The sequence below is a fragment of the Motacilla alba genome, chromosome 28 (genome assembly GCF_015832195.1).
Source record: "Motacilla alba alba isolate MOTALB_02 chromosome 28, Motacilla_alba_V1.0_pri, whole genome shotgun sequence".
Taxonomy (NCBI): domain Eukaryota; kingdom Metazoa; phylum Chordata; class Aves; order Passeriformes; family Motacillidae; genus Motacilla; species Motacilla alba.
Genome location: NC_052043.1, coordinates 1,560,444 through 1,578,339, shown reverse-complemented (window position 1 = coordinate 1,578,339; position 17,896 = coordinate 1,560,444). Strand labels below are relative to the sequence as shown.

The following is a 17,896-nucleotide window of genomic DNA, read 5'->3' as shown; positions in this document are numbered from 1 at the left end:
CTCATAAAGTTTGGAAGCCATAGAAGTAAGCCTGGTTTCTCAGCATTAAAAAAATGTCCCAGATACTTTGACCAAAGTGTCTTACATTCCTGAAAATAGTAACCATTCCTTTTCTGCCTAAATTCCTGGACTAAAGCAGGGAATTCCTGCTTCCATTTGTATCTGTCTTTACCTTGAAAAAATAATGAATCTGTTTAAAATATGAATGAGCTTTTCAATCTCACTTATCAGCTGACGTTATTTAAATGGGGAGTGTAGTAGGATCTCTCCATTTTAAGATTAAAATCTCAAAAGGTGTGGCACTTCTGTTGTTTTTCAGTAACATCTAATGCAAAGATTCTCCCCTAAATTTTTTTTTTAGCAATGAAAGCAGAGATATTGCATGAAGAAAAGTGGGGTTTTTGCATCAAATCAACTCTAAAGTCATACTGGGAGGAAAAAAAAATAAAAGAGGAATGATGGGCATCCAGAGGCAGGATTAAATTATGATTAAATGGGAATTGGGCTTGGGTTAAAAGACATTCAAATAGGCGGATTTATTTCAAAATGCACTAAAAAAATAGAAATCACAGCTACACTGCAGAGTGGAGGAGGAGGCTGGGGTGGGACATCACGGTGTTTGTGCAGCTGGGCAGGGTTTAGCACTGCAGCTTGCATTTTAATTTCACTCAGTGCAATATTTCAGGTTGGTCTAGGCAGGTGTAGCTGCAGCAGGCTCTGCTCAGTGTCCCTGGGCCACAAGGAATTTTTGCAGCAGACATCCAGCTGAAATTTTTCTCCTCAAAAACCCCTCAAATGATATGTTTTCCTGCACACACACACAGAAAAAACAAAAACAAAAACAAACAAAAAAGCCAAAAAACCACAAAAAAACCTTCAAAACAAACCAAAAACAAACCAAAAAAAAGCAGATTTTAGAAGTGGGCTTTAATGCAAACATTTGCATGCAGCTGTTCCCATCCTCCTCCTCAGCAAACGCTAAAATTAGCTGGGAACAGATTAGATTTGAGTTTGAAATTGCTGTGATTTCAATCACAAAATGTCAGATTTTGTTCCAAAAGTTCAAACAAGCAGAGTTTTGCATCCTTCAGTGTAAATACTAGAAAATCATTTTGGACAAGTTTTGCTGCATTGTACTCGTGTTGAGGGGAGCCCAAACAGGTTTAGGAGCCGAATGTTTTAAAGTATTAAAATATAAAATATAAAGATATTTCCTTAGTGTTCTCTGCTGAAGTAAATTGGATTCTCTCACATTATTTCTTAGTGGTGAAACTCCGTGTATTTTATGAACAGCAACAGGAGCACTTGGGGTAACTTTTGATTTGGTGATGAAACTTCCCCCATGGCAGCAGTGTCCAAAATCACTTCTCCAACCGCTCCCCCTTGGCAGGAACTGCCACAATAAACCCCTCTGTTGTGCAGTTGCACAAGAATAAATAACCATTAGCTTTACCAGCTGTTTATTCCTTCAAATGGTTGTAGTTGCTGTGCTTCCAAACCGTGAACTTCCTTTTTTTTTTTGTTCACTTGGAGGGTTTTTTGGGGCAGTTTTCATACCCAGCTGAGCCACAGATGCAGGGACTTGCACCCCGTGTGTGGGTTAATTTCCAGGTGGGAGGTAACTAAAGAAATAAACTAAGGAAGGAAGTAAAGGAAGGAGGAATTAAGGAAATAAAGGAGGAAGAAAGTAAGGAAATAAAGGATGAAGTGAGGAAACCAGTGAGTGAATTTCCATGTCAATCTAGAACTGCCCTAAGCCTGGCGTACTTGAGCTGTATATTTAATAAGTCTGATTCTTTGTATTTTATTTTTTTTTTGCATAATTTCTTCGAGCTGGTGGGTGACTTCATTAATTGATTTTCCGTTTTCGTTCTTTTAGTTTGGAAATGAGGAGCAGCAGCTGGCCTGGGCGAAGAGAGAGAGTGAAAAAGCAGAGCAGGAAAGACTGGCTCGGTTGAGGAGACAAGAACAAGAAGACCTTGAGTTGGCCATTGCACTCAGTAAGGCTGACATGCCAAACTCTTAAAGAGGGTCTTGGCCTTCACCCTGTTCGAGAGAAACCTTGGAACAAAGCTTTTATAAAAATACTCAATCCTTGGTTTATATTTGTGAGAATAATTTGAGTCACCCTCAGAGCTAAACGGGACTGGCTGGTTGTGTCTGGCCAGGCTCTGTGTGGCTTCACAAGTGCATAACCTGCAGGAAACACTGTATAAGCTGTATTATATGTTCTAGATAAAATTTATTGCTTGTAAGAAATCTAATGTGTAATCCTAAGGTACTGAAAATTTCTTTATCTGAAACACAAATGTTGCATAGGGTGAACTGCAGCTTGTGAATCTGGTTTTTTTAGAACCTGGATTCTGCTGGGTCTTTGAGGCTGCAGTGTGGATTTAAAAGAAAATGTCATAAAAAGAGAATATTTCTAGAATTAGCTTTCACTTGTTACATTTATTTAATAATTCATGGTAGGCTAATCAGTACTTCTGCATCATCTATGTCAAAACATAAATTCCTTCGTATTTTTATCCAGAGGTTGTGGCTTTTACAAAAGAACCTGACAATTCATATATGATGGATACAGTGAACTCTATAAAACAGTACAAATTTGAAGACTCCAGAAATCAGTACTTCTTCTAATTTAAACTTCTGTTTGCATTGAGTTTTAATGACTGTGTACAACTAAAAGCGGGAATTAATTCAATAAATAGGAGAAATAATTTAGCAGTTAAGTTATGAAGTAAAAATTTGCTTTACTGTGAGCAAACGGGATCGCAAGGCGGTGATACACATTTGGGTGCTGCTTTAATGTGACATCAAGCAATGAAGTGGTGGAAATTTGCCATGTTTTGAGGAGTGCTCCCCCCTACCCTCGTTGTACCCTCATTCACTCCAGCTCCCAGCACACGGAATAGCTTGTGTCAGCCAGGTGACCCTTGGGGACAGTCTCTACCTCTGCTTCTTCAGTTCCACCCCTCTGGGGTTACAGATCAAGCAGCTTTAGCTGAAATGAAGCCAAGCTGAATCAGATTTTAGTTGCCAAATACACATTCACACGTCAGTTGTGGCAGCACTGCCTGGGTTGGCTCTCAAATCCAGTTTGCAGGGCTCAGACCAGGTAGGAACAGGTTTTATGTGCACTGAATGCTTCCACCTGGAGAACACAACACAATGTGTTTGACACGCCATAGAAAAAAAATATAAGTCTGTGAATTTCATTTGCTTGCTAGAAATGCCTTTTCTGATTACAGGAATTCTGAAACTTCAGTTGTGTTTGCCTTGGAATTTTCTGTCTCGTAGAGTAGGGATCTAGCACAGCATTTTAAACTGCCCTCAGTCTTCTTTCCTGCCCTTCCTTCTCTGGGAATACAAAAGCTTTACATTCTGTGTTCTTACTGATGTGGCCCTCGTCTTACAACATGTTCTCTTTTTTTAATGTGATATTTCCTTCATCATCTTCAATGCATTTCTATTTTTTATGTCCTTGCTTCCTTACTTTTCTTTTCGTACTACGACGATAGTGCCTGCTCAGTGAATGAAAACAATCCTTCCCTGCTCTGATGGGATTGCCTTACCCTGGATGCTTTCCTTACACGCAGGAGTCAGATTGGATCTTTTTTAGCATCTCGGTGGTTTCCAGCTCTGAAATGCAGCCAGGACGTGGCATTTGTAGTCTCAGGCTTTCGTGGATGGGTGGGTGTGCAGACACACACATCTGTTCATGTTTAGGGTGTTATTTTCAGGAGTCACAGCTCCCCTTTTGCTCTGTGTCTCCTGTGCTAATAGTACAACAAATAATGTAAACCTTTTATTCTCCTCAGAAGGAGAGAAGATTTATTTCTAACACCAAAACCAACCATCTAATGGGTCTTTAATACTGTCCTTTAATGAGCCCTTTGGCATGCCACAGAAGCTATTTCTAATTTTGAAGGACCTGATTTGAGATCCCTTCCCTTTGCAATAATTTTTCTCTAATAGATGTTGGGTTACGTGATCAAACACGCCAAAACACAAAAGAATTCTCTCTTCTGTTGGTGTATAGAACTTCAAATATCTGAGAGCTGACTTGTGTCCGGCTTGAGGTAGCACGAAGAAACTTTTGCTGTGTGAGAGCAATTTCCAAAAGCAAGTGGCTGCGTGGTTCTCAGTGCAGTCATACAGACTGCAGCCATGTGTAAGATCCTCCTGAGTCCTTGTGGTGTCTCTCCTGCTACAGTAAAACCCAGAAAGTCATGCCAGCTCTGGACGGGGTGATGTCACTCCAGTGGGACAGGTGGATCACTAAAGAGCTTGATGCATTTTTGAAGTTCTGTACCGTAACAAGACTTTCTGCTGCTTTGTCAGGGCCCCAAAACACTGACTTTACAATGCTTCTAGGCCAGTGAGGTGATGTTTTCAAGATGTCCAGCAGGGAGACAGAAATGTGAATTAATCCAGCATTCTGTGTAGTGTTAGGGCTCGTTTTTCTATTTCCTTATTGACTCTTGCTCATACTTGCTTGGACAGTAACTGCAGCCCACGAACAGGGACAGAACCCAGTATATTGGCTATACACAGTATTAGATTTAGGAACCTTAAATGTACTGAAACACCCTTGATTCAAAATGTTGTCACTGCAGTAGAAGAAAACCTAGCTGTGATTTCTCACGTTGAAAAAAAAAAAAAAAAAAAAAAAAGAAGATTCCCCACATTCTTTCCCCGTGCTGTAACTGAGTGTTTGTACAATACCTGCACTTGCTCTTTGAGGCAAAACTTTATTGCAAGACCTTGCTCTTCTTCCTCCAGACCAGGGACATTTAAAGCACAAACACGCCTGGTTTTGCTATTTGGGCAGATAAAAGACATACAGTGTAAGATATGGAAAATGTGAATACCCCCAGTGCATATAGAGTGTACAGCGAGACCCAGATTATTTGTGTCTATGTGTATATACATTTATATATATATATATATATATATAGAGTATTGTACAATGCAGTCATAGTGTGTGTATATACATGCCCACATGCTATGTCCAGTATATAGTTCCTTGTGCTGTACATAAAAGATGTATATACAGTGAATATGTAGAATATGCATATATATTCTATATATTAAAGCTTGTGTGTATGTGTGAATTCTGTGACCACAGATGGATGCAGAATTGGAATCGAATCTTTACAGAAATTCAGATTAGCTCATGGTTCTGAGAGTTTCAAAGTCCTGGTTAAAGAAAAGAGGAGAAATGATTTCTAATCCATTTGTATCCAGATTTCTTTAATTGACATGAAAAACTGTTCATTAGCTGTGCCAGGTGTAAGAGAACTCTGGCAGAAAGTCGTAGTGATCTGCACTGGATGTAATTTCACATTCTTTGTAGTTCCTAAAGCATCTGTTTGGAATGTAGGTTCAGCTGCTGATCTTGCATGTCGTCTTTCTTCTCTGGGCGGAGGCAGCGAGTTTTCTTCTATGCTTGCTCATAGTTTCCCTCTTCCCTCTTCCCTTTCTTTTCCTTTTTCAAGAAAATTATTTGTGGGGAGCTGTTTCCATACCCACACACACCCCAGACAGTCGCGGGCAAAGATGGGAAACATGTTTTTCTTGCTTCATTCCAGTTAGATTGGTTGCACATAATTGTCATCTGGATGCCAGTTCTGTGTTTCCTCCATTTCCACCTAAGCTTTGACTTCAGGAGGAACAAATATCCATTGCACATTTGGCTTAGAGGGAAGAGTGGGGGTGATTCTTCTTTCCTTAGATAAATTGTCAGCCTCGGCGGTACCTGGAGGGATCAGTCAGAGTTCAGCAGGGTTTTATGGTGGCACACACGTTTTATGTGGAACACATACTGCTGAATTGACTCGTGGAAAGGCCTGGATTGCACAGAGCCCTGAGGCACTGTCACAATATGACACGAAATGACCACACGGACACTGCTGCTCTCTAGGTGAATAAAAAAGAGGGACCTTTATTTTCTGACTCTAACATTTATAGTTTTCTAAAAGTGACCTGTCCAATGACACTGGACAAACCAAGAGTCCATCAATTCTCTCTTCCTCCATGAAAGAATATAAACCACCATAAACCTCCATGAAAGAATATAAAGTTATTTATAGAATTGTGTGCAAGAAAGTTTGTTACAAGAATACAAACATCAGAAAGCTTAGCAAAGTCTTAAAAAATCGAGGTGACAAGGCACAGCAGTTGAACAGGACAGACAGACAGTTACTCCCACTGAGCCTGCGTGTGCAGGCAGTGCACGTGGGGCACAGATTCTGAATTTCCCACTGCCCCTCACAGAACTGTGTGTTCACAGTTGCCTTCAGTGGTTTCCCTCAGTTACCTTCAAACCTCCCAGTCACCCTGCAATAAACACAGATGCTCATAAAGGTCATGCTTCCACCATCATGCTGTAAGAAATATTTTTATATAGGCGGCTTTTTCTTCATGGAACCTCTGCCCTGTGAGGGTCATCAGCCCCTCCTGTATCTTGTTCCTTGTACTGTGCTCTCAAAGTGTAGGAAGTTCCAAGCTGTGTCTACGTAAGCCTTTTTATTTTTAATTCCCATCCGTGAAATCTGTTGGCACTATTGTAGAAACCATTTTGTCATCTTAAGGATAACACACTTTTCTTGAAGTCTTCTTACCATCTTTTTGGGGGTTACTATTTCTTCTTTAGTGTTTCTTCATTAAGAATATTTGTTCTGTAGACCCGTGGCCCAAGGAGTTTTGGTCCAAGCAGAATTGTTGCTTTCCCTTGTGTAAGAGTTTGATTTCTCCTTTCTTCTATATTTTTTTTCCTCCCTCTCAGGAATTTCATTTCTGCTTAATCCTCATTTAGAGCTGGAACTCTGTTGATGTGAACTGATCTCTGCTGTTAAGGATCTAATTCAATTATCTTCCTGTACTAGTGGAACAGCCAAGTTTTTGGTTATATATTTGGTCATGTATTGCATCTATGTAGACTTCACAGCAACCATCTTTTCTTAGAAAGGAATTCTGCTTGGAGTATGATGGAATCATAGAAGATTTATTTTTAGAGTAAATATGTTAACTGTAATTCATTGACACACCTGTTTGATCAGTTGATATACTGCTCTTTTTACTTGAAAGTTTTATAAATAAAGGCTAATTTGTTATAAAATGGAATTTTCATTTTTCCAACTTCTGCCTCACCCTTTAAATTTCAAAGGAAAACTCCTAGTGACTGTGGTTCCTTCTGCTGTTGCAAGTACAGAGTGCTCTTCTGGTGTCCCTTTTATTATATCATTCTTCAGTTTGACCTGAAAAGGTGGAAACACAAAGTGGAAACTGCAGTGTTGACCTAAATCTGACTAATATCTCCAAATATGTACATTATTGTGGTTATATTTATCTTTCAAATGTTATAACAAATTGTAAGGTATTTTAATTTTAACCCATCTCATGTGTTATATTGTTTAATATAATAAGAGAAATGTTATTGTTTAATATAATAAATGAAAGTTACTTTTTGGAGCTCTGAGATTTCAGCACTCTTTTTTTTTTTGTCCACAGTTTCACAAGTTTTTCTGTTAAATCTGTGAATCTTGCTTTGAAGAACAGCTCTGTTCTCTGCACTGAAATATTTTTCCTGTCGGCAGGTGCCCTCTGCAGTGGTTTCCCTCCTGTCCTTCCCTTTCTTCCTTGTCCCAGCCAGGTTTGGGCTGAGCAGACCAGTCCCAAATCCAGCACCACGCCCTTCCCCAGCAGTGCAGTGCTGGATGTCCTGGCAGTTTACACTGGGAGTGGTGGCGAGATCACCAGAGACAACCTTTGGCTGGCTGGAAAAACACACCTGGCTCTTGGGCTGTTCCACTGACTCACCTTGACTCATTCTTCTCCCTGCCTGCTCCTGCTCACCTGCTTGAAGTCAGCAGCAGGTTGCCAAGGCAGGTTTCCCTCCGATATTTTCAGCACATTCCCATTTTGGAGGATTTGAACGCGGCGTGTCACGGGCGGGCACAATCCCTACCCAATCCTCATCGTGTCGTGCTTCTCGTCTCTCGTAAAACCATGGCCCAGCTGTCCACGTGTTGCTCCCACTCGGGTTTCTGGGGTCTGGCACTCGCAGCATTCTCATCCCTGCGTGGAGCAGCGCAGGCCCTGCAAACCTGCCTTGGTGTCCAGAGGCCTGAGACAGGCAAGATGATGACTGGACCATAGGAGCCCCTCTCCTGCTCTCGGACCCCTGTGTGGTTGTGATATTTTGTGAAAATCTCTTTGCTAGGATTTTCTTCTCCTGAGAAGCTGAAGGGCCTCAGCTTCAAGGGTAACCAATTTGTGATCTGCTGCTGTGGGATGCAGCAGGTGCTTCCTCCATTGCTCAGTGTGGGATGTTTCTGCTTGGTGGCCAATCCAGGGGGCAGCAGCTCTGGGACTCTCTGGGAGTCACAGAACTTTGTGATTCATTCCTTTCTATTCCTTCTGATGAATCTTTCTCTCTGTTCTTTGTAGTACAGTTATAGTGTGGTCTTTTTAATGTAATATATATCATAATATAATAAACCAGCCTTGTGAAATGGAGTCAAGATTTCTCCTTGCCTTCACCAAGTCCTGACTGCCCAGAAGCCCCACGGTAATACCCTTGCTCATCTCTCTGCAAGGCTGTAGGTCACTTTCCTTTACCCCTCACCACTGGACAATCCTCGCTCCCCTCTTGCCCTCTATAAACCCCTGCTTCTGCCCGGCTCAGCAGAGCCGCTGTCCCTGAGGCCTTCGAGACCTTCATGGAAGAGCTACAAAGACCAATAAAGACATCTTGGAACCTCACACAGCTCTCTCCTCTTTTCCTGTGTTAGCCAAATTCCTGCTGCGTGCCCCAGCCGAGCCCAGCGAGCCCAAGAGCTGGAATCCCTGATGAGCTGAGAATCACAAATATCACTGAAGGCTGGCTAAGGCATGGCTGGAGGCGCTGCTGGAGCTCAGCCAGGCTGCTCTTTTCAGGGCTGAGCCATCCGGCGTTGATGCAGCTCCTGGGTACACCCCCAGCCCAGCCAGCAGCATCACCTGTGCTTTGCCAAATTCTGTCCTGATCCACCTTGTCTGGGCTCAGTCTGAAAGGACGCCCCTGTACCCAGCGTGGCCTAAGAGCCCCTTCCCTGGGAAGGGAAGAAAAGCATCACCATTCCGTTCAGGATGTGGAGATTTCACCCTAAAGGCTGCCCAGGGTCTGAGCCCAGCTGTTAAACCTCAAACACGACTGTAGCATTTATTGACTGAACCCAAATATGTCCCAGGCCCAGCTCTCCTCCTGGAATCCTGAGCTCCCACGCTGGAAGTGCTGCCAGGTTTATCTCTGGAACTGCTGAATCTCCCGTCTGCTCTACGTGACTATCAGTGCAGTCACTCTGAATACCTTTTCCCTCCTGTCTGGTTGGTTTTTTTGGTTTTTTTTAATGTTATGACCACAATTAAAATTTTTATTGGTGCTGATGCAGCGTCTCGTAGAATTGCTGCAGCCTTCCTCATTGATGAAATCTCACAGGACTCTGCCAGCAGCACGCACAATCTATTCTGCTGTTTAACTTCCCATTAAGGTCCTTGATCACAATTTTCAGAATGACCAAGCCCTGTGCTCTCTGCCTATCCCTTGCTTCCACAGAAAGGACACCCAGGCATTATCTCTGATTTTGCAATATAATATAAAATAATTAAGATAACAAAACTCGTGCTGTCATTGCACACAGGCTGTAAATAGATGGTTGTTGGGATCTGAGGATATTTTTGGGTCTTTTGTGTCTTTTTATTTCTTTTGTGTTTAAGCCTCAGGCTCCGTAGTTGTTCACCTGATACATTAAATGTCACAGGAGATCGTCTCCAAAATGATATTCCAGATATTTCTTTGTGACATAATGAGTCAGAACTCCAGGTATGCTCTGAGCTGTTTGCAGAAACTAAAGTAAAAGTGATTTGAAGCAGGACTCCAATTACAAACCTGTACCAGGTAAGTTCACCCACAATTTCTGTGTTGCTGAATTTATGCTCACAAAACAGGCAGAAAACTTCTGATTTCCTAGAAGGACTTCCAGCAGGGAAATAAGGAGGTAACGAATGCTAACAGTGGTTACAGAGTAAATGGAAACTTGGTTGTTTCTGCTCTCCTTGTGCTTAGAAAGGAGGTTTTGGTAAAGTTAACCCCCTCTTCATTCTATAAAGCAGTCCTCAAGGTTCATCTTTAGTGTCTGCAGTAAATATTGTGAGATCAAATAATTGTGGCTGAAAAATCAGCCCTCAAAAGAGTAAATAGAATATATTTTCTACCTAACAAGTTCAGGATAAAGCCGTGCATCCTTTGTGGGAGGCAAGTGGAAGGCGCTGGTTTGTGGCAGGGGCCGCTCCCGATCTCAGCTGAAGTGGCAGGGAATGGATTGTTTGGGATCAAATGATGCAGAGCTTTGTGGAGCCGCTGGGAACCAAAACATGGAAGAAGTTGCTTCCAGGGCCTGTGAACTGAGCATGGCTGTGTGCTTTGGGTTACTGGAGTTTGGCTGGTAAACCAATTACTCCTCCAGATCAGTGGGAAGCGCTGCCATGGGCAGAGGAGCTGCTGCAGTGCTGGAGCTCGGAGCTCTGACTGCTTCCCTCACAGCATTTAGGACATGTCTTGCACAGGCAGGACCTGGGGCAGACCCAGCTGAGAGCAGCTGCTTCGAGGACACCCAGGAATTTTAGAGTTTGAAGATGCCACCAAGTAGGTTTTGGATGCTAGCAAGAGGAGTGGCTTTCCCCCTGCTAAATTACATGGGGTTTGGGATGAATTCTTTGCTAGTTACCATAGCGATGGCTACATGACTTTGTTGTAGTTGTTTTTTTCTAAATATAGCAAAAGAAATTGCTAGAGCTTGGGGTTCTGGCTTCAAAAATTCAATTTAAGCAAAGCCTAACAGCTACTCTGTGTTAGAGGTGCACAAAATAGCTTAAGAAACCACAGAGCTTCTACCACAGAAAACCACAGAACCACACAATCCTATAATTTCAAGAGTGGACAAACTTATTTTGGCATTCTTGTGGATGGAAGACCAAAGTTTAGAGCCAGTCAATGTTTTCAGGCCGTTTGTAAATGGCTGTGAGTAACCAAGGGCTCGCACAGGTTGAAATGCCCCATTCTGCACGAGGTGAGCCATGGCCAGCACTGAAGCTTCAGCTCTTCCGGATGCGATCAGCTACAACACCGAATCTAAAATACCCTTCCAGAAAAGCCAGGGGGGTTTTCTAGTCCGGCCTTCTACTTTAGGCTTAAAAAAAACCAGATTTGAAGGTGTCCTGCCTGCTGGCTTGCTGGGTGCTGGCTGTGCACAGGGTGCTGGGCTGGCACTGCTGGGCTGTTCCTCAGGGTGCTGGGGTGGTGCTGGCTGTGCACAGCCTGATGCTGGGCTGTTCCTCAGGGTGCTGGGGTGGTGCTGGGCTGTTCCTCAGGGTGCTGGGGTGGTGCTGGCTGTGCACAGCCTGATGCTGGGCTGTTCCTCAGGGTGCTGGGGTGGTGCTGGGCTGTTCCTCAGGGTGCTGGGGTGCTGCTGGGTGTGCACAGCCTGATGCTGGGCTGTTCACAGGGTGCTGGGGTGCTGCTGGGTGTGCACAGCCTGCCAGGCTGGTGCTGCTGGCAATGCACAATCTGCTGGGCTGCTGCTGGGTGTGCACAGGGTGCTGGGGTGCTGCTGGTGTGGTGCTGGGCTCTTTCTCCAGTGCTGGATTGGTTCTGGGTTTGTGCTGGGTGAGCACAGGGAGCTGTGTCACCTTGGAGACCCCAAAGGGGACCGAGCCACACGGCCCTGCAGCGGCTGGACCTGGTCTGGGCTGGGCTGTTTCAGAATTACAGTGTGTTCTGACAGCGAGGTCCCATCTCAGAGGAGTTTAACTGACTCTTCTCAAGTCAGTGGGTGAGGAAAAACCATTTTAGCAGAGTGAAACAATATTCTGAAACTCCCCATGGAATGATCCAACTTTGAGCAGCGACTGCTCTGGATGGTGCCTGAGTTTAGCAATATTTACCTCTGTTTTCACCAGGACCATGGTGCAAGATTTTCTTGTTTCTGCACTTAACCTGCTCTAACTCACTTCACAATCTATCTTACAGCTATAGGGAGCCCATGGCTGTGGTGTCTTATATTAATATGAGTGAAAATCTTGTTCTCAATGGACTCTGCATTTCCTCCCATTGGGTTTAACTACAACTTCTGTAGCTTGTTTCCTTTCCCTGGTATGTTAAAATCAAATCCAGGATAGCTGCAGGCTGTGGTCACTGGATGCTCCCTGAGAGGCAGATGGTTAATTAGAACAAAATTGCTTAAGAGATGACAACCTGATGGTCAGTTATTAGAAGATGTGGAACATTAGTGGCTTCCTGCTGCTAGGGGGGGCTGGGCAGATCACTGGGATTACAGCGTATCTTTGGATGTACTCATTTAAAACAATTAAAGAAAGGGGAGGAAAAAAAAAAAGAGTTGACAATTACTCATAATAGAATGTGAGAAGAATGAGATCAGCATCTCTTTTTTTTTTTTTTCTTTTTTCTGCTACAAGATGATCTCAAGATTCAAGAACTTGCAGTTTCCTGTAAAGACCACACAGCCATTATCACAGATGCCCTCCCTAGAACAATGACAAGAAAGTTTCTTGTGAACTTTTATTAGTGCTTCGTCCCCCCCATCCCTTCCCACATTCAGAGGACTGACTTTATAGATTTTTACATGAGGTCTTTTACGTTTCTGGGTGAGGATTCCTCTGCTCTATTTTCAGTTGAGTCACTAATCTGAGGACTCAGAGAGCACCACCTGCTCCTCCTTCCACACCTCCACTGCTCGTCGGGATCTGAGCACTATTTGGTAACACAAATATCTGCCTGATAGCAGACATCAACTCTTATCTGAAGACTTTTTAGTGAGCAGGAGCAGAGGTGAGAACCCTCGCAGCCAGACTCACCTGGAGCAAAGGCAGATTGGGATGCTCCCATGCTGAGCACGGAGGAGGAGAAGCACCCAGTGTGGTGGTGGCTGCTGCAGAGTAGCCACGGGAGGGTTTTTTGAGGGTTTTTTAAGGGTTGGTGGCTGTGGTGACATTTATTTCTGCACAAAGGCCCTGAGCAGCACACCATGCTTCACAGGCTGCAGCTCTTCTGCAACCACAGAATCCCAGAGTGGCTGGGGCTGGAAGGGAGCTCAAAGTCCCTCCTGTCCCACCCCTGCCATGGCAGGGACACCTTCCACTAGATCAGGCTGCTCCAAGCCCCGTCCAAGCTGGCTTTGAACATTTCCAGGGATGAAGCAGTGGCAGTTTCTCTGGGAATTCCATTCCAGTCCCTCGCCAGCGTCACAGGGAAGAATTTTTTCCCAGTGTCCCATCTCTGGCCGTGTGAAGACATTCCCTGTGTCCTGTCACTTGAGCCCTTGTCTGAAGCCCCTCTCCAGCTCCCTTGGAGCCCCTTTAGGCACTGGAAGGGGCTCTGAGCTCTCCTTGGAGCCTTCTCCTCTCCAGACTGAGGATTTGGAAGGGAAGAAAACTGGTCAGACCAGGCAGAGGTCAGGAGAGGGCTGGGGACAAGCAGAGCCAGATAAGTGTGCTGTGATGTTGTGATGCTTCCAAGCTCTCCTCCATCCCTGAAAAGCTCTGCCTTTTCCCCAGGCAGGCACGGGGCTCTTTGTCTTTTAGATTGCATCACAAAAAAGGGAATTCTCTAAGCTTGCACTGTGTTACTGGAACCTGGGTTATAACAAAAACTGGGAATGCTGAAAACTGGGAATGACCATAACCATTTCCAGTTCCTCAGAAAGAGCAAGGGAAAGCCAGGTGAGTATGAAGAGATGAGGGTAAGAAGTTTAAAATTGTCTTCCTAAAGTTATAAACACCAAAGGACTTGCTGAAATATGAAAATATTCAGCTATGGGGAAAGAGAAGGAAATACCTAGAACTGTTGCAACAATGAATGTGCCAAGTTTAGAACATCTTTAAGCCATCCTCACTTTCTGGAATTAGATTGTGCAATTTTTATTTTTTTTTTTTCTAGCAAATAAATGAGTTTTGTTTTTGATGATGAAACGCTAAAGCTCCCTTGTATTTCACTTCGAAAGAACTACAAAAGTGAAATGTGGAACTCGTTCTTCCATGCCAATGATTAGAAGCCCAAAATACATCTGTTCCACATGATCAGCTTCAGCCTTTGCTTTCACAGAAGAGCAGCTATATTTGTAGCTACTCTAAATGCATTCCTGTTGATTTCTTTCTTGTGCATTCTAACACGTTAAGTCAGAAAAAAAAAAAGGCACAATCTTGATTCAAACCAAGTTGCAGGTTAAGGGAAAAATGCAGCAGTATTAAGCTGAATCTGCATATTTGATTAGCAGTGACACACAGGTATCCAAGCTCACCCCGAAGACAGAGGATGCCCATCAGACTGTCAGAGCGACTGCTGGGATTTACTGCCTGGCCTTCTGAGCTCATTTACAGCTGTGAAGAATTTTTTAGGGGCCCAATTTGACTTTTGTAGCAGTCTTTAGCTGTTGCAGCACCCAGTTTGCTTGCAATTAGTTTTCAGAATCTCAAATCCCGGCTGATTTTCCCCCCAAATAGTTAATAACTGTCTTAACTCCTGAAATCTAGGTGGCACTACAGGTTATTAAGTGAATTTAAGTTTTGGGGAAGGAGTTATGAAGGTATTTTAACCTGTGTTGTGGATTCATCTTGAATTCCACTACTGTTCTATTGGAATTCTGCACCGAGTTCTTGAGAACAAGGATAATTTATGTACAAGAATGCCTTAAAATAAGCCCCCATAATTACAAAAATGCAGTGTTTAAATTTATAGTGAAAACCCACACACTGCTGGCAAAACTATAACTGCATCTGGAAAACATTAAGAATGCTATTAAAATAGTCTAGCATAAACTAGAAATGAGACTGAAATTACAGCGTTGCTTAACTTAACCATTTTTAGGAAGTATATTTTGAATATGATCTACTTTCCTGTTTGATTTTTTGATAAAGCACTGTACTATGTCCTATTTACCAGTGAGAATACCTTGCTTACTCCCTTATCTATTTCAGAGAAATCCACGGCTCAGATTTTTTTTTTTTTTTAAGTGTCTTGTTGCAGCTGTCGATGATTTGAAACACAATCAGGTGGTTGCTGGTCCAGCCATCAGGAAAAAAAAGTAACAGGGAAACCTCAAAGGAGAATAAAAATCACAGCAATTTAAAACTTGTTTTATTAAAAAGATGAAATGTTTTCAAACATTGAAAAATTACGTTTTTATAAAAACAGAAATAGGCAAAATACCCATTTGTCTTCTATTTACATATACAATATTTCTCATTGTATAAAATTATTTACAATATATAAAAAAAAACAAATTACAGTAAATAGGTTATTTTCTTACAAGACATCAAGCCCTGTACTTCTAGTGTAGATCATGGCAAACAAGAATACTATTGCACCTGTGAACCAAAGAGTCTAACAAGAGGAGTGTTCTCTTAGCCATGCCTTCGACAGATCTAGACTAACATCGTCAGCTACAGTAACATTCATTTTCTCTCTTCTAGGGTCAACTTCAGGCAGTTTCCATACAAACATTGTCTTGTAAAGCTTAGGAACGGGCAGTTAGAATTGGGGTGGGGGGAAAAAAAAAACATATTTACAGCTTCTTCTATACAATCTGTATGGAGTCTTACGGAGTTTACCCTTCACAGAAGCTGCATAAATTAACCCCTCGTTCTCCTGACCGGGACGGGCAGGTCACTGAGCCAGGCACGGCAGATTCCCTGCGGGAGATGCCGGGCTGAGCCTCCCCTCGCGGCAGATCCTCCGCGTCCGTCCTGGAGCGTCGGGTCGGTGCCTCCCTGTGTAGTACCAGCTACAGAATTCTTCACCCTTCTGCACCTGAGCAGTTAAATAAGGTCCAGCGGCGGCAGGGCAGGCTCGCTGGGGCTACATGTGCCGCTTCATGTGCAGCGCCAGGTGGTCTGACCTGGAGAACGCCCTGTCGCAGAGGTGGCACTGGAAGGGCCGGTGCCCCGTGTGCTTGCGGTAGTGCCGGGTGAGCTCGTCGGAGCGGGCGAACTTCCAGCCGCAGCCTTCCCAGTTGCAGTGGTAGGGCTTTTCACCTGTTTGGGGGAAAGCGGACAGCGTGACTCAGCGTGGCATCGTGCACCGGGCAGCCTGCCGAGGTTTACTGCAGCCTATCCCTTTATTCGCTACCGAGCCCTTCCACGGCAAGATCCAAGCGCTTTTAAGCTGAATTACTAGAAATTCCTTGACCATAAAGCCCTTCCTCCAAAGCCCTTTCTACAGCTCTTTCTCCAAGGACTTTCACCTATACCTGCGGTGCAAACCTTTGAAGAAAGGGCTTTAGAAGCCCTTAGAAAAGCTTTGACTACACAGGTGAACACCTAGGCGTTACAGACCCGAGCACCAGGCGTGAATGGAACAGGCTACAGGGTAAAAGCCAGGCTGCCAACTGTTCTACCCGGGGCTGTCCCAGCCGGCACGCAGCGCATCCCGCATGGAGCCATCAGCAGTGATTACAGTCATTAATTACCTGTGTGCGTCCTGAGGTGAGCCTTCAGGTGCGAGCTCTTGGTGTAGGTCTTCCCACAGCCGGCGTAGCTGCACGTGTGAGTGGCCGTCCTCTTCCTCGGCCACGACCGGCGCCCTCGCTTGGGTTTGGAGTCCAGCAGCTCCAGAGGGGAGGAAGGAGGGGTGAGCATGCCCCGAGGAGCTGAGGGCTGTAAGGGCAGGCTGTCCTCGAAAAGGCCGAACTGGGAGGTGTTCTGGTACTGGAGGTGGGTCTGCGGGTGGTGGAAGCCGGAGGCCGGGTGGAAACTCTGCTGGTAGGACACGGACGAGGGGCACATCATCTGCGAGTGGCAGTCATTCACCATGAGATCGTCGGGGCTCAGCGGGGGCGTCTCTGCCCCAGGGATCTGCGGGGAGCTGGCCACCCGGGGCTGCTCGTAGGCCATCATGCAGGTCGCGTTCCCCTCCTGCTTGATCTTTGGGCAAGCCTGGGGCACCAGACCCAGGACCGGTCCATAATTGTCCATGTCGGGCTCGGGCTTAATGCTGTCGACGAACTGCGGGCCCCCGAAGGTCGGTGTCACGAAGAAGCGGCCGTGGACGCTGCCGGAGGGGCAGTAGTTGGAGTCCATCTCGGAACGCATCATCTCCGGCACGATGCCGGCGTTGTAGGGCGGGGGGCTGCCCTGCTCCAGGGCGTTGTAGCATCCCGGGGACGGGTTTGTCTGGTAAAAGCCACCGTTTTCGCCTTGGGCGGGGGGATAGTCCCCGCCGGCAGCGCCCTGGCCGTAGCCATCGCTGCCCATGGAAAGGATAAAATCCAGCACGTTGTTGAGATCCTCATCCTCTTTGCGCGGGGAGAGGCCGCCCCAGGTGCCGGCGGGGGTCTTGGCCTCCTGCTCGCACTTCCACCTCTGGGGAGAGAGAAGAGGGACAGGGTTAGAGGCGCCGCTCGCCTGGGGGGGCGCGGGGGGCGCGGGGCGCCGGCCGCGGGGGACACTCACTTCGTGCAGCGCTTTCTCGCGGCAGGGGCTGGCGAAGGTGGCGAAGGAGGGCAGGGCGGTGTCGCTCAGCGCCATGGTGCGGGACGAGCGCGGCCGGCCGCCCCGCGCACCTTATAACGCGGGCGCGGGCGGCCCCAGGCCAATTGCAGGAGCGGAGGAAACGCGTCCCGGACGGGGCGGGCGGGAGGCAGCGGCTCGGGCGCAGCCTAAATTTAGCCCCGGTATAAAAGGACGAGGCGGCAGCGGCGGTCCCAGCCCGAGCGGGGCGGAGCGGGGACGGGGACGGGCCCCCTCGGCCGCCCTCCCCTCGGCGCGGGGCGAGCGGGCGGCCCGGAGCCGCGACCCCCGGCTGGGGCTGGGGCTGGGGCAGGGGCAGCCGCGACCCTCG

The 17,896-nt window shown here is 45.7% G+C and overlaps 2 protein-coding genes across 6 annotated transcripts in view; one reads left to right on the top strand and one right to left on the bottom strand.

The window, feature by feature from the left end:
- Positions 1–3,199, top strand: part of EPS15L1 (epidermal growth factor receptor pathway substrate 15 like 1) — a 44,717-nt gene extending 41,518 nt beyond the window's left edge. For 4 of the 5 annotated variants that reach the window (XM_038163583.1, XM_038163582.1, XM_038163581.1 and 1 more), the window contains one exon: positions 1,880–3,199. In XM_038163583.1, coding sequence (XP_038019511.1) covers positions 1,880–2,026 — 147 coding nt within the window. In that variant the 3' untranslated portion in view covers positions 2,027–3,199. The remainder of the gene's footprint in view (positions 1–1,879) is intronic. The other variant, XM_038163584.1, reaches the window with a different exon arrangement.
- Positions 3,200–13,983: 10,784 nt separating this feature from the next.
- On the bottom strand, positions 13,984–17,666 carry KLF2 (Kruppel like factor 2). The gene is made up of 3 exons (XM_038163628.1): positions 17,509–17,666; positions 16,527–17,418; positions 13,984–16,092 (listed from the first exon to the last, which is right to left on the bottom strand). The coding sequence occupies exons 1-3, from the start codon at positions 17,581–17,583 to the stop codon at positions 15,917–15,919; spliced, it is 1,143 nt and encodes a 380-aa protein (XP_038019556.1). The 5' UTR covers positions 17,584–17,666; the 3' UTR covers positions 13,984–15,916.
- Positions 17,667–17,896: the final 230 nt, after the last annotated feature.

Excerpts from the sequence above, each read along its gene's own strand:
- KLF2 (XM_038163628.1), bottom strand. The coding sequence starts at position 17,583 with ATGGCGCTGAGCGACACCGCCCTGCCCTCCTTCGCCACCTTCGCCAGC. Across the intron at positions 17,419-17,508 it reads GCGAGAAAGCGCTGCACGAA|AGGTGGAAGTGCGAGCAGGA; the intron begins GTGAGTGTCCCC and ends CTCTCTCCCCAG. Across the intron at positions 16,093-16,526 it reads TCACCTCAGGACGCACACAG|GTGAAAAGCCCTACCACTGC; the intron begins GTAATTAATGAC and ends TCCCCCAAACAG.